Raw genomic sequence first — 12595 nt, forward strand, 5'->3', positions numbered from 1 at the left:
TAGTCCAGTAATAAACTAGAAATTTGGAATATTTAAGCAGGGCAAACAGAACAGCCTCCATTTCATTAACTTATTCCTGTATACTCTGCCCACACCACAGAGGACAACTGCTGATGGCAAAGGGGGGAGCTGAGGGAGGCTGACACAAACACATTAGCACACTTCCATAGAACAGACTAGTCCTAAGTTGTTACTCTGGTTTTGATTTTCAGTTGCAAAGGAAATCTAACCTAGTAGCACTTTAGGTGTGGTTTTCTTCAGTTGCATCAACAAAATAGAAGATTTTTGCCTGAACAACTCACTTCCAGCTTTTTGGTCACATCAAAATAATTTGAATTTGCTGTATAGTGCACATGAAATTTTTTGGCTAGATGTAGAATACAAAATCATCAACAGAACTACTTGTATGCAGGTTGCAGTAAAGAAACTTGCAGCTCAAACTCACAGAGCACTTCACAGGAGCAACAGAGCACATTGTATTCCCATTAGCTATTCTCATTTAAATATCATCTCAAGGCAGCTATTAACAAGAAAATCACACCTGGGATGTAGCTGCTCCCAGCTCCCTAGTTATTACTAGAGAATTCAGTGCAACAGAAGGCATTACGTTTTCTTCTCCACAAACTAGTTTCTATTTAGAAACTACTTACGCCTGTTCCTGAGGCTTTGGAATCTAAAGCACTATAGCAATGCAAGCTCTTCACAGATTACAAGCCTGCAGTATCAACAAAGACTACAGTGTCTCAGGAAAAGATACAGTTGCAACTCATGCAGCTTAGCAAATCCGATTACAGCAGTTGTGCAAGGATGCATCTCGATTGCTATCTGCTCTAAATATGGAGCATTGCATACTGGAAACTACAGTCTCCACTGGCCACACGTGGTATTAAAAAAGCAGGTGGCAATAGTATCCTGTTTTATGCAAATTCGAGCCTTCAGATTCCTGGCAAATTGCCAGAGCTCCCAAAGAGAAGTCTTAAATTTTCCCAGAGGACAAAAAAACAACCAAACTAGTTTTTGGACAGGCAATAATATGCTCTAGCACAATACCAAGTCTAACAGAAAAATCCAGAATTAGTTAAAGCAGAAATGTAATCTAAATTAGGACATTAGTAATTAGGTCAAGTTAATACCAAAAACCATCATGCAAAATGTTATGAGGAGGCCAGCAAGGCCTCTAGGGGCTGGGGAAGACACTTGAATGGCAGAAAGTTAGCTAGCTGTAATTAGCCATTATGAACATTTTTCCAGATTGACCTATTTAAAATAAATAGAAGTTCTTTAAAAAGATATGCATAAATTTAATGTAAGCAAGACTGAATTTGACAGAAAAGATTCTTAAAGGGTTTTATCCACAGAAACAGCAAAGGTAGGAAGAAGCTATTTCACATCCAATGACTAAACTGCAAAGCTCATTTAATCTGTGCAACAGATTAAAGCTTCATCCTTATGGTTCATAAAGAAATTAATGACTGCATAAAGACAGAAACTATAAAAGCTTTAAGTTACCAACTTACCTAGTGTTGAGGGGGGGAAACATGAACAGAAAAAAACAAAAACAGAACACCATGTCAAGTGGGATACAGTTCAGAATGACTACAGACTCCCCAATAGGTGGTAAAACAAATATACAGATAATGAAATAAACCACGGAGAAAACTCATTTTTATTTTTCATCAGATTTGAAATCTTAACACAAATCTTAACACCTGATGATTTTCAGAACACAGGGACTTCTCAGCAAGCTTCAGCATCTGAATGTACAATTGACTAATCAGTGAATACTGAACACTGTACCAAACCAACACTGCCTTAAAAAAGAATTAAGCAAATACCTCCTCTCTGATTTTCCTCAGCCTCCAGTATTCGTCCAACACAGCCACCTTCCAAAAACTTCTCTTTACTCACACTCCTCTTGAATCTGCACATGGTCCATCCCTCCGATAATCTCTTTCAATGAACACAAGTAATTATCTATTTTTATCTCACTCTGCAACATCCAAACTTTATAACAACCTTGACATGCCATCCACCTATTTCCCTGATGCTTCTGACTAATTTCATTCTATTCCCTAATCCGCAAATGCTCTTCCTGAGCCAGTCCATATGGCCACTACATTACTGTGCTATCTGCACTGCTAGGTCAGGCCAATAGTCCATCTAGCCTAGTATTGTCTGACAGAGGTGATACAAAATACTCCTTACAGAAAGCAAAGTGAGCTCAACAGATACCTGACTCTCCTTTGTTACAGGACACCCGCTAAAAAAATGCCATAAACACATTTTAAACAGGCCTACTTTTTAGAACAGAATGCTAATTAAAAACTGCCTATCAAATACTGCATTATTAAAACATGATATATGTAAATACCTAGTTCAGCCTTGGGTTTTTAGCTTTATTCTAGGTTTGTACAGAGCCTACTAATGGGAATACAGGATGCGAACACTTCTAGAAAATGCAGAGCATGTGTCTTCCATGGGTTTTCACAGACACTTGAAACTTCAAATTGGTTACGAGAATCTATAAAAATTCAACAGTTAGAGGTAGAGTGAGAGAAACTGACCATTTTCCTGTGTGATCTTAAGATTTTCTCCTCAGTATTTTGTCATCCTACAGTGCATTTTAAGTTGCAGTCACACAAGTGAGTTGATACCACAGCCAAAGTACAAACCAGCTCCTCTCCAGTCTAGACTTTGTCTAGGTTCTAAATCATCAGCATGCCTAATCCAAGACTACCTTTACCATCTCACCTCCTACATTCCCTGCCTTTCTCAACAGACCACCAGATTTCCCTAAATTCCTACGCTTACTATGCAGGTTGATTATTTCCACTAACTACAAAGTAACATCCAAATAGCATCAATACCTGAGAAAAACCCACTACACATCTATATTAAGAGTATCTACAACTACTGAGAATACATTCTAGCAAGATGGAGGTCTGTAATTCCTATTTAAGTGAAGGACAAGTGACTCCCTTTACTCAAAAATTTTGAGCTAGGTACAGTCTAGTGAAAGACATCACTTAGCCTCATTTAGTCAGCTAAGCTTATCAAAATCATCTTTTACTGTTACCAGATCTCAAATTAGATGCCTTCAAAACCATGAAGATGACTTGGAAACAAGGAGTCCAAATTTATTCATCAAACTGAGCACAAGTCTCCCACTGTGAAGGGGTCAGCAAGAAGTAAGTTTGCATCTCACGTGTTTTATAAAAAGGACATTGAGACAGATTTAGAGGCATTACAGATCTTTTGCTGAATTCCACTCACTCACCAAGAGTAAAACCACACATGATCACTAAGACAGCTGACTGTCCAATTTAATATGATTTCAAATAAATAAATAAAGATGCAAGCTTGACCCAGCTTAAGCCACAGACTTACCTTATCACCTATACTGCAAATGGACAGAAGTGACTGAACTAGGATAACTGTAGCCAGAGGTGTACTTACTGGCAACCTACTAGGGAAGACTGTATATATTAAGAATGCACAATACTCAGCGATGCTCTAGAAACTACTTAGTTACTCTCACTTGTCATCAGCACTGATAAGTTTATATAAATAAATATATAAAAAAAGAAAATAAATCTTAGCATTCTCTAAAAACATACAGTAAGGTAACAAAAATAACGCATTGCTATGAAAACATTTATATGGCATTTTTACTACTGCAATAAATTTAATTCTATCAGCATTAGCTCTGAGGGTTTTCTACAAGAAGGTATGTGCAAAAAAAAGTTTGTGACCAGAGATGAAAAAAGGGGAACTTCAGCTTCATAAAATCCATTGTGCTAGTGTTTCACAAGCATTCATACCAAATTAGGAACCTGTCGTATCAGCAGGTGATGTCATTAGCTTTCAATATGAATAATGATAAAGAATTTACAGTGCAGAAGTCTCAGGAACGGAGACATCACAAAAAGAGCAGAGGGCACACCAACAGAAGGCAAACAAGTGGCAGTCCTGACACTGATCTCAGATTTGTTCTATAAAACAAGCCAAGAGGGGTCGGGGAAGAAGGTTACTTTAAAAAGAAGAAACAAGGAAAGTAAACAGTAAGAATTTTAAAAAGTTATGCTGATTTTTATTTGTGGTTTTAGTAAAGTCTGGCAGAAATGAGAGAGGTGACAAATAAAGTTTATAAAGTAATTTTAGTCTCTGCTCCTCAGATCCTGTTTGTTCTTAATCACCTTTGGATGAAAAATAAGATTTCTTTCCCACTTGCACTTGGGGACTGTAGGTGAAGACCTCATAATCTACGAACAGAATCAGAAGGAACAGCACAATCTCCTCACCAAAGAGACAGACAGAACTTTAAAAAAATAAGTCTTTGCCACATAGACTGAGAAAAGAAAAATCAAACCAAAACAAATAACTGTATCTACATTAGTCAATAGAACAATGAGAAATACTAAAGCTTTTTAAAACAAAACTGGCTTAAGGCAAGACATGGCATTTCTTTAAAGAGCAGAAAGTCTAGAATACCTGTTGTCTCCATACACTTATCAACTTGAGTCCTGAGTAAATTCTGGCATGAAGCCCCCAAACTGAACGATACAAACATCACAGAGAAAGACAACAGTTGTACAGTCATCTGCCTGAAGCATAGCACAATTTTGCCAGAATATCCATTTCCCACTGCAAGCCTGCTAATGCTGCATAGTTAACCCCTGCACATACCGCATTCATTATGAATAAAGTACTTGTCGGTGAGAGCCCTTTATCTACTGAAAGACAAGAATATCCAGTGACCTAAGTTTTATATATAAACAAGAAACCTGCAATAACTTGGAAACAAGATAACATTGACATATGATACAAGACAAGCCTGTATAGAATGGAGTAGACCAGAAGCTCCGCCCAGAATTTTAATCAGGAAAAGATTTTGCAGAACCTCCTTTATTTCTAATGCAGGCTGCAGAGCCTTCAAAACAGAATTCTCTACATCTGAAAACTTAAAGATCCTAAAAACCTTCTTTGACACTAGCAGCACAGTACTGTAACTAATTGTTATGTTTTAAGTTTTACCAGTTGCTGAATTATTTCTACTACTTTAGTTGAAAGTTTCTTCATTAGTAGGAGGTCAACTTGTTTTTCTATTTTACTATGAAAAACACATAGCTATTTTAAGTTAGTAACAGATACCACTATAAATAATTTATTGTTCCACTCATCTCCTACCAAGAGGTTTTTTATTGTAATAAACTAAAGTGGGGCGGAGGGGGAGGAGCAGATATGAGGTAATGAACAGCAATTCACCTCATTCACGTACAAGGGAAATTCAAGGAGTTCATGCTGCCCAAAGTCAATTAAAAATATAATTTACAATGCATCAGCAATATATACCCATAGTTTAGCTTACTGTCTGTCAGAAAAGTAACAGAACAAATTAATACTTGAATAAGACTGTGCTTTCAAAGTTATTCACAGAATAATAAGCTTCTTTGAAGTCAGTATTTTCCTTCTCAATTTTAAAAAGTGCTGAAACACACAAAGCTGTATCTAACATGGGCTGGAAAATTAGGTTCTCTGTGAATACTGACCAAAACAAAACAGGTGAGTTCAATTATTTCTAAGAGTACAGTTTCCAAAGATGATAAAGTGGGACTACTAGGTTTTTGATGCATGCTAGAAGTAAGCTCACTAAGCACTGTTACACTGCTGGACAGAGAAAATGTTATCAGTGGTTCTCAGCTCCAAGATCCAACACTGCTGGACTGAACAAGTACTAACCAACTATTTGCTCAAGTAATCAGCACTACAGAAGCTTAAAATTCTTTAATAAGCAGCAGGTCAGTTACCGTGCACTTTAGATTTTTGACCTTCTGAGTCTGTCACATATAAAGCATGGCCATCACTTACAGTTGAGGAATATCAAGACAGCACTTTGGGTTTCTCTTGACACTCCATCGCAAACAAAGAAATTCACCCTAACTTCCATATGTTATAGCAAGCTTGAAGAGCATGATTAAGAGCAACGTGTTTGCACAAGAGGTGAAAATTAGGTCAGCTAACCTCCCTTTTTAAAAAAATCAGATCTTCACATTTGAGAGTCGTTATGCTATGAAGAGTAAGTATGTATAAACACCTTCTGACACAGATTTGCCCAGCCCTCCTTCCACTCTGGTCTAAAGGCGTCTCACTTTAGTGATGAAAAAAATCCCCCAAATACCGTACGTCTCCTCCTCTCAAAGCACACAAAGCGACCTAGCTGATTCTGCCAACACTGCCGAGTACAGTTATGAGTCACCAAACAGAATGAAACCCGAGGGGGGGGGGGGGGGGAGATACGTTGGGCTTAACCCCATTAGTAACAGCAGATCACACCATGATTTTCATACCCCCAACTGAACCTGCACACACACAAGAAAACTCGCTCTGAAAGGTATTAGGAAACAAAGTACCAGAAAAGCCGTAGCTAAGAATCACTTTTTCATATAGAAGTTAAATCTTTTCTGCACACACGCACAGAAGAGCAAGTACCATTGCTAACCAATACTTCAAATGCCTTAAGTTCTGATCAGTGTGATTACAGAGGTATTAATCGACAAAAACAAAGATCACAGCTAACGACTGAACAGAGGCAGAACTCTTTATTCTCAGTGTTCTCCTGGGACTCAGAGAAACCAAGGGACCTACTTCTTTTGATATTGCCCAAAATTTTTTATTTTGTTCTCACATAATCCAGGAAAAGTGTCCTTACCACCAAACTATTGCTTGTTTCATGATAGCTATCAACCATTTGTGCTCTGATAAAATAGCACAGTGCAGGAGCATGAACTTCAGCCTCACACATCGTGGGCAGGTGTGCTGGAACAGTTGGGGAATCTTCTCAGACAGGTCAGGGATGTTGTTTCACTTGCACAGAAAGTAAAAACACAGTTTCAAAAATCTCCAGGGCCAGAAACTCTGTCCTACTTCTACCTGGGAAATGAAAATCCACTGGTCAAAATCTCTGAAATCTAAAATTGAGGATTCTCTGAATCAAGCTGATTTTTTCATTCCTCCCTTGTCCAAAATGGCGCAGAAAAGGAATTCCAGCATAAAGGAGCTTTTACATTTTCAATTATTCTGCTGAATCTCTTTCCGCTGCTGCCATAAAACACAGCTCCAGCACACCACTTCAAAAGACCATGCTAGGAACAAAGTAAAATTTAACACCCTCATGAACAGCTTCCCCTCACACTAGCGTCCTAAGTTGTAAACTTTTCACCGGAATTTCTTTTTGAACCTGATGTCCATGTATCTGAGCACTGTGCTTTGTCAAGGACAACAGTCAAGTGGACTCCAAGTAACTTAAATCACTTTGTCATACTTCAAGCATCCACGAAACCTCTGCTCTGCACTTCATTTTTGCTAGTACTGCAATTCCTGTCTATTGAGACTTATATTCAAACAGTTAATGTAAGCATTATATCCTGTTAATATGAAAATATCAAAAAAATAATCATTTATCATAACTCAAGAAGATAACATCAAAGAAACAGACACAGCACACATTTAGTGACCATTAAAACCTGCATGCAGCAAAGACTACTAAGAAAATCAGTGAAATGCAAACAGCATTTAAAAAACAGTATGCCTTTTGCCTCAGATTTCCTTGTTACTGAGCTTTACACTATTATATTCTCTCACTTCCTGGTTTGTCAGAAACCACACCGTTTTAAAGTCAAAGGTGCTCACTAAAAGGAAGAAGGAGGAACAATGAGTACATTTAGACATGTTTTGCGATCTCTGATAGTAGCAGAGTATCTTTGTAAACTTAAAGACAGTTCTTCTCCTACTGTTTTGTCTTCTTCAGCAAGCAAACATCAACAGCTAGCCTAATAGTCTTAAATGTGGCCCAGGAAGTTCAACAGTATGTATTATGTTTGCAGCTTCGACAGGAAAAGTTGTATCCTCAATTTTCAGTGAGATCTGTTATGAAGTATTAAATGCATCCATACTGTATTCAAAAACCAGCAGCTGACTACCTAATTTAAAAAAGAACATTGAAAACACATTCTGCTCTTCCCAATAAGCAATGTAAAGCATTTGCATGAACCACCCCCTGACACCCTCAGCCCCCATACACAGAACATAAAAGTTCTGCCTACTTCCAAAGCAAGTAAGAAGCAAAAAGGGACATAAACACCTTCATGGGAAAAGTTGCTTTGGCTTAGAACAACAACGTGTGTATTTTGATGACAGCTTGAGTTACTAAATCAACATTTAACTTTCCTGCTGAGTACACCTGTTGAATGTTTAAACATAACAATACACTTCTCAGTCTAAATAAAGCAACAACCTCTCTGAGGCAAACTAAGGTGCACGCTGTTTAGAGCCATTTCAAGTTTAAATGTATATAGATACTTTATTTTCAGCTTCTGAGGTCTTTAAATAAAAAGAACCTAGCTGAAATCTAGCATGGTGAGGGTGCAAACACGTAAAAACATACTGACAGAAAAGTAACATCAAAAAAGCACGGGATTCTTCTGCACGCACATGCTGTTCTTTTCCCTCCTGCCCCCCCCCAAAAAGCAATCGACTTACCAGATTAAATACAGTTTCGACTATGTCTCTGTTGGACACTTCACCAACTTCCACCAGTCCAGTCAGCACAGCAAATTTCATCTTGATACCTCGGATGGGGACTCCTGGATTCAGAGGCTGCAGCCCGCTTCCCCCTTCCGCCGCGTTTCCTTCTTTTCCCACTCCTCCTCCTCCATCACCTGTCGGCTGCACAGCTTGCTTGCCCTCGCTCGCCATGGCTAGCTCGCTTCGGCCGGGGCTGTGGCCGCCCGCCGCACGGCCTCCCGCGCAGGTGAGCGGCGGCCCGCGCCTCCCCTCGGCTCCGGCTCCTGAGGAAACCCGCGGCCGCCGGGGGGGGCGGGGGGGAGGACGCGCCCTCGGAGTCCCGGCTCTCTCCTCAGCAGGAGGCGTCTGTCCGCAGCTCTGCCCTCGGGCAGGTATTTACAGCCCTGAAGGACAACCCGGGGTGTTTGTCACTTGGCAGAGAGTCAGGCGCTCCCCGCCGGCCCGAGGGTCCCACCTGCGGCCCCCGGCCCCCGCCGGCCAAGCGGCCACGGGAGCGCTCGCTCCCCCGCAGTCCCGCCGCACGGCGAGCGCCGCGCTCCCAACGCGGCCGTGAACAGTTTAATTATTATTTTTTTTTAATCTATTTTTCTAAGGGAATACGCTCCTCCTTCCCTCCCCGCTCCTCGCCTGCCGCGCCTCCGACTCCTGCTCTTGCACCGCCGCCGCTCCGGCTGCCGGCGCGGACAGGTGCAGCGACCCGCCGCCACAGCAAGTTCGCACTCACCGCTCTCTGCCCGGCGCCGCGGCGGAGGGGGCGCGGGGCTGCCCCGGCGCCCGGCTGCGGGGCCGGCAGGCGGCTGCTCTGTCCCGCTTGCCGGCTGCGGAAGGCGGGCTGCGCAGCGCCAGCCGCCCCTCTCTTCCCCAGGCTCGCGAAGTTTCAGCAGCAGCCGCCGCCGCTTCACGCCGCGGTCTCGCTCAGCCCCATCGCTTCCTGCTGCCGCTCGCCGCCGCCATGACAGCGCCGCGCCGCCGGGGCACTGCCGGGCGGGGAGCCGTGCGCCTGCGCGCCTCGGGCGGGGCGGGGCGGGGCGCTGCCGCGCGGGGCGGGTGCCGCCGGCTCGCGCACGCCCAGGTGCGCCAGGTGAGCGGGGCGCGGCGGCGGGAGGGGGGCGAGGGAGGGGCTGGGGCCGCGGGAGCGGTGGCGGGAGCGCTCCGTCCTCTCCCCGGAGCCTCACCCAGCGCTTCAGCCCCGCCGCTTCCCGCCCTCCCCGCCTCCTCAGGGGGCGCCCTCGGCGGGGCTGCTCTGCCCGAGGGGGCGCGGCCGCCCTGGCGCTGTGTGCAACAACTTGCCCCAAACTTCCTTGAGCTGTTCTGTGACTGAAGCCCGCCGTTCCTGAAGCAATTTTTTTTTTTTTCACGGGGAGGGGCGGCTTGTTTGTGTTTGTATTTTTTTAAGAATAAAACAAACCGTATACGAGTCGCAGAACCGGCGTGCAGGAACGAAACCAGCTGCGCGCGCTGCCTTCGGGGCCGCAAACGGGGGGACAGCGGCAGGCGCGTGGCACAGCGGGCAGCGCCTTCGCGGGGGACAGAGGATGTGTAAGGGCTCCCGCCGCAGGGGGAGCGGGGCGGCTGCCCCCCCGCCCCGCCGGGGAGAGGCACTCCTGTCGAAGCCCACCGGGGCCGGCCCGGGGCCCGACGCAGCCCCTTGGCGCCGCCGGAGGGCGGGTGTCACTGGCGGGCGGCGGTCCCTCGCCCAAAACGCCCCCCGGTCTCACCGAAGGACGCGGCAATGTTAAAAACCGGCGCCCCGAAGCCCCCGCCGAGTACCGAAGCCCGCTGGCAGCGGCGTCCCGCAGTCAGCGGTCCCGTCCCCGGGGGGCGGGAAGACAGAGGCGCCGCCTGCCCTCCCCGCCGCCGGGCCGGGCTTCCGAGCCGCGGGGGGGCCGCTCCCAGCGGGTGAGCGGCGGCGGCAGCTCCCCGGGGCCGGCCCAGCGGCTTTTCCCGCCGAGCGGCGGCCGCTCCCGGCCGGAGCTTGTGCAGCGCCCGAGGGGAGCGGGCGCGCTGAGGGGGCGGGAGCTCGGGGCTGCCTCTGGGCGCAGGGGCGGGCCGGGCGGGAGGGCCTGGCCCCGAGGTGCCCCTGCCGGCACCGCTGCCGCCCCGCAGCACCTGCCTTCGCAACCCCCCCTCTGCCCTCATCCCTCCGTCCCGCACCTGCCGGGAGCTGCCGTGACGGTCAGCCCGTAGCGCCCATCGGATGGCACCCGAAAATCAGCGGGATGCGCGCTGCGGAGGGAGCAAAGTCACCTTGTTAAAGGCGGGGAGCAGACTCGGTGCAGCAGCGGTACCTGCCATCTGTGCATACGCTTGCACATGCAAACTGTGAACTAAAATCCGCATCGGAAACCTCCAGGTAAAACCGCCGGTCCTGCTACTGGTGGTTGCAAAGCACCAGAATCGGTGCCCTTTCTGTGCTCCCTTCTGAGGTGACCTGAGCTACAAATACGAGCGTATATTTATCTCAGATGCAATGAACCTTTTGTTTGACCGCTTAAGTAAACCTATTTGTGTATATGAATATGGTGAATCTCTTGCAATAAAGAATTAAGAGGGTCTGCTCCTCTGGGCTCTTCATTCAAGGAGTCTTCCGCTCTGCATCTTTAACAAGACTGCTTGCGTTAATGAGGATTATTCTAAGGACTGCGTGACCTCATAGCGGCTGTGGAACAGGCAGGCAAGCTTGTGAGTTTTATTAACAAAGTATCACAGCAACATGACGGCATCAAAGGCTTCCCAAGGAAGGACCATTTCAGGGACCCGGGCGTTAACTTGCAGACAGGCAGATAGATATAGGACAAAAAAAAATAAATTTAAGTACATTTTAACACTTCACAAATACGATCAACATCCTCTGTGATATAAACAGCTGTCATTTTTTTAATTCTATGGAGGGAAAGGGAATGAACCTTTAGGTAAAAAAATTCCGTGTTTTGAAATCTGACTCTAGTGAAATTCCAAAGAGGCCAATGGGTGCTTTGTCTGGTAAATAAAAATTTCACCTTGTTCTTGATATTGCATCATGTTTGGGACAAAATTGTTTAAATGTGTGCCTCCCTGACTGTGTTTACACAAAAAAGGTGCAAACAAAAATCAAGCCACAGTTTTCCTGGAAAATGGCTTTCTGAAGTGATGTGCAATGTTCCTGATAAGCATGCTAAAGAAGATCGTAATTATTACATATTAACTATTATTATAACTTGATATATTATTATTAAATAATATTTTAACTTGGCCATGGCCTGGTTTAGGAACATCATACTTTGTGTGTGTTGGTATCAAATTTCCCATGGTTTTGGGGCAAAAAGAAAAGACAATCTGGAACATGTTCCATTATAATGCTTTTTCCATTCCTTTCCTATATAATTTTCTTACATTGTTATGTTTATCCAGAGAATGTATGTCAAGACTAGAGCATCTCATAGCTGCTTTCCTGTTTGAATTTCCAAGGCCTAAGAAAGGAGTGAGCTCCTTTTATCTTGCCTTTCTTTCCTTGTCTCCCTTAGTTACATACATACATGCATACATCATTAGGAAGAGATGATAATCTCTAATTTGAGTAGGAAACATCTGCAGTTTTTTCCTCAGAATTAGAAATTTTTAGAACTGTAGTGCTGACACGTTCAGTCTTTACAAAGCTGCAGTGAGCTTGTGTGGTTATACACACACTGTGTAATCTTGACATATTAATCTTAGAGTTTCCTGATGCATTTCTTACGCGTGTTTTAGATTTCTCATGTCTGTTGCTTGAGTTTCCCTGGCTTCCTGAATCACCTGTTGTAGAAGAATGGCTGCAGAAGCATGGCCTTAGAATCTCTGAAGATCTGCACAATCCAGGCCTGGTATTAGAATAGGCCTGCAATCAGAATTGTGCTGAAGTTGTTGTCCTGAAGTTAAGGAGAAAGGTGGCCTTGAGCTATTCTTGAGTCCTGAGACCAAGTAATTACGTTGTGCCAACAGGCCGTGGCTGTAACAAGGTACAGCTGCTGGGAAAGCAGGTGCAGGGCCAAGAAAG

General features: G+C 44.5%; 1 protein-coding gene across 4 annotated transcripts in view; it reads right to left on the reverse strand.

Annotated features, from left to right (window-relative positions):
- LRBA (LPS responsive beige-like anchor protein) overlaps positions 1–9553 on the reverse strand; it is a 412366-nt gene extending 402813 nt beyond the window's left edge. For all 4 annotated transcript variants that reach the window (XM_040582452.1, XM_040582440.1, XM_040582445.1 and 1 more), the window contains exons 1-2: positions 9308–9553; positions 8539–8966 (exon numbers count right to left, since the gene is read on the reverse strand). In XM_040582452.1, coding sequence (XP_040438386.1) covers positions 8539–8754 — 216 coding nt within the window. In that variant the 5' untranslated portion in view covers positions 8755–8966; positions 9308–9553. The remainder of the gene's footprint in view (positions 1–8538; positions 8967–9307) is intronic.
- Between the last annotated feature and the right edge of the window lie 3042 nt (positions 9554–12595).

Source organism: Falco naumanni, chromosome 1 (genome assembly GCF_017639655.2).
Source record: "Falco naumanni isolate bFalNau1 chromosome 1, bFalNau1.pat, whole genome shotgun sequence".
NCBI classification, from domain to species: domain Eukaryota; kingdom Metazoa; phylum Chordata; class Aves; order Falconiformes; family Falconidae; genus Falco; species Falco naumanni.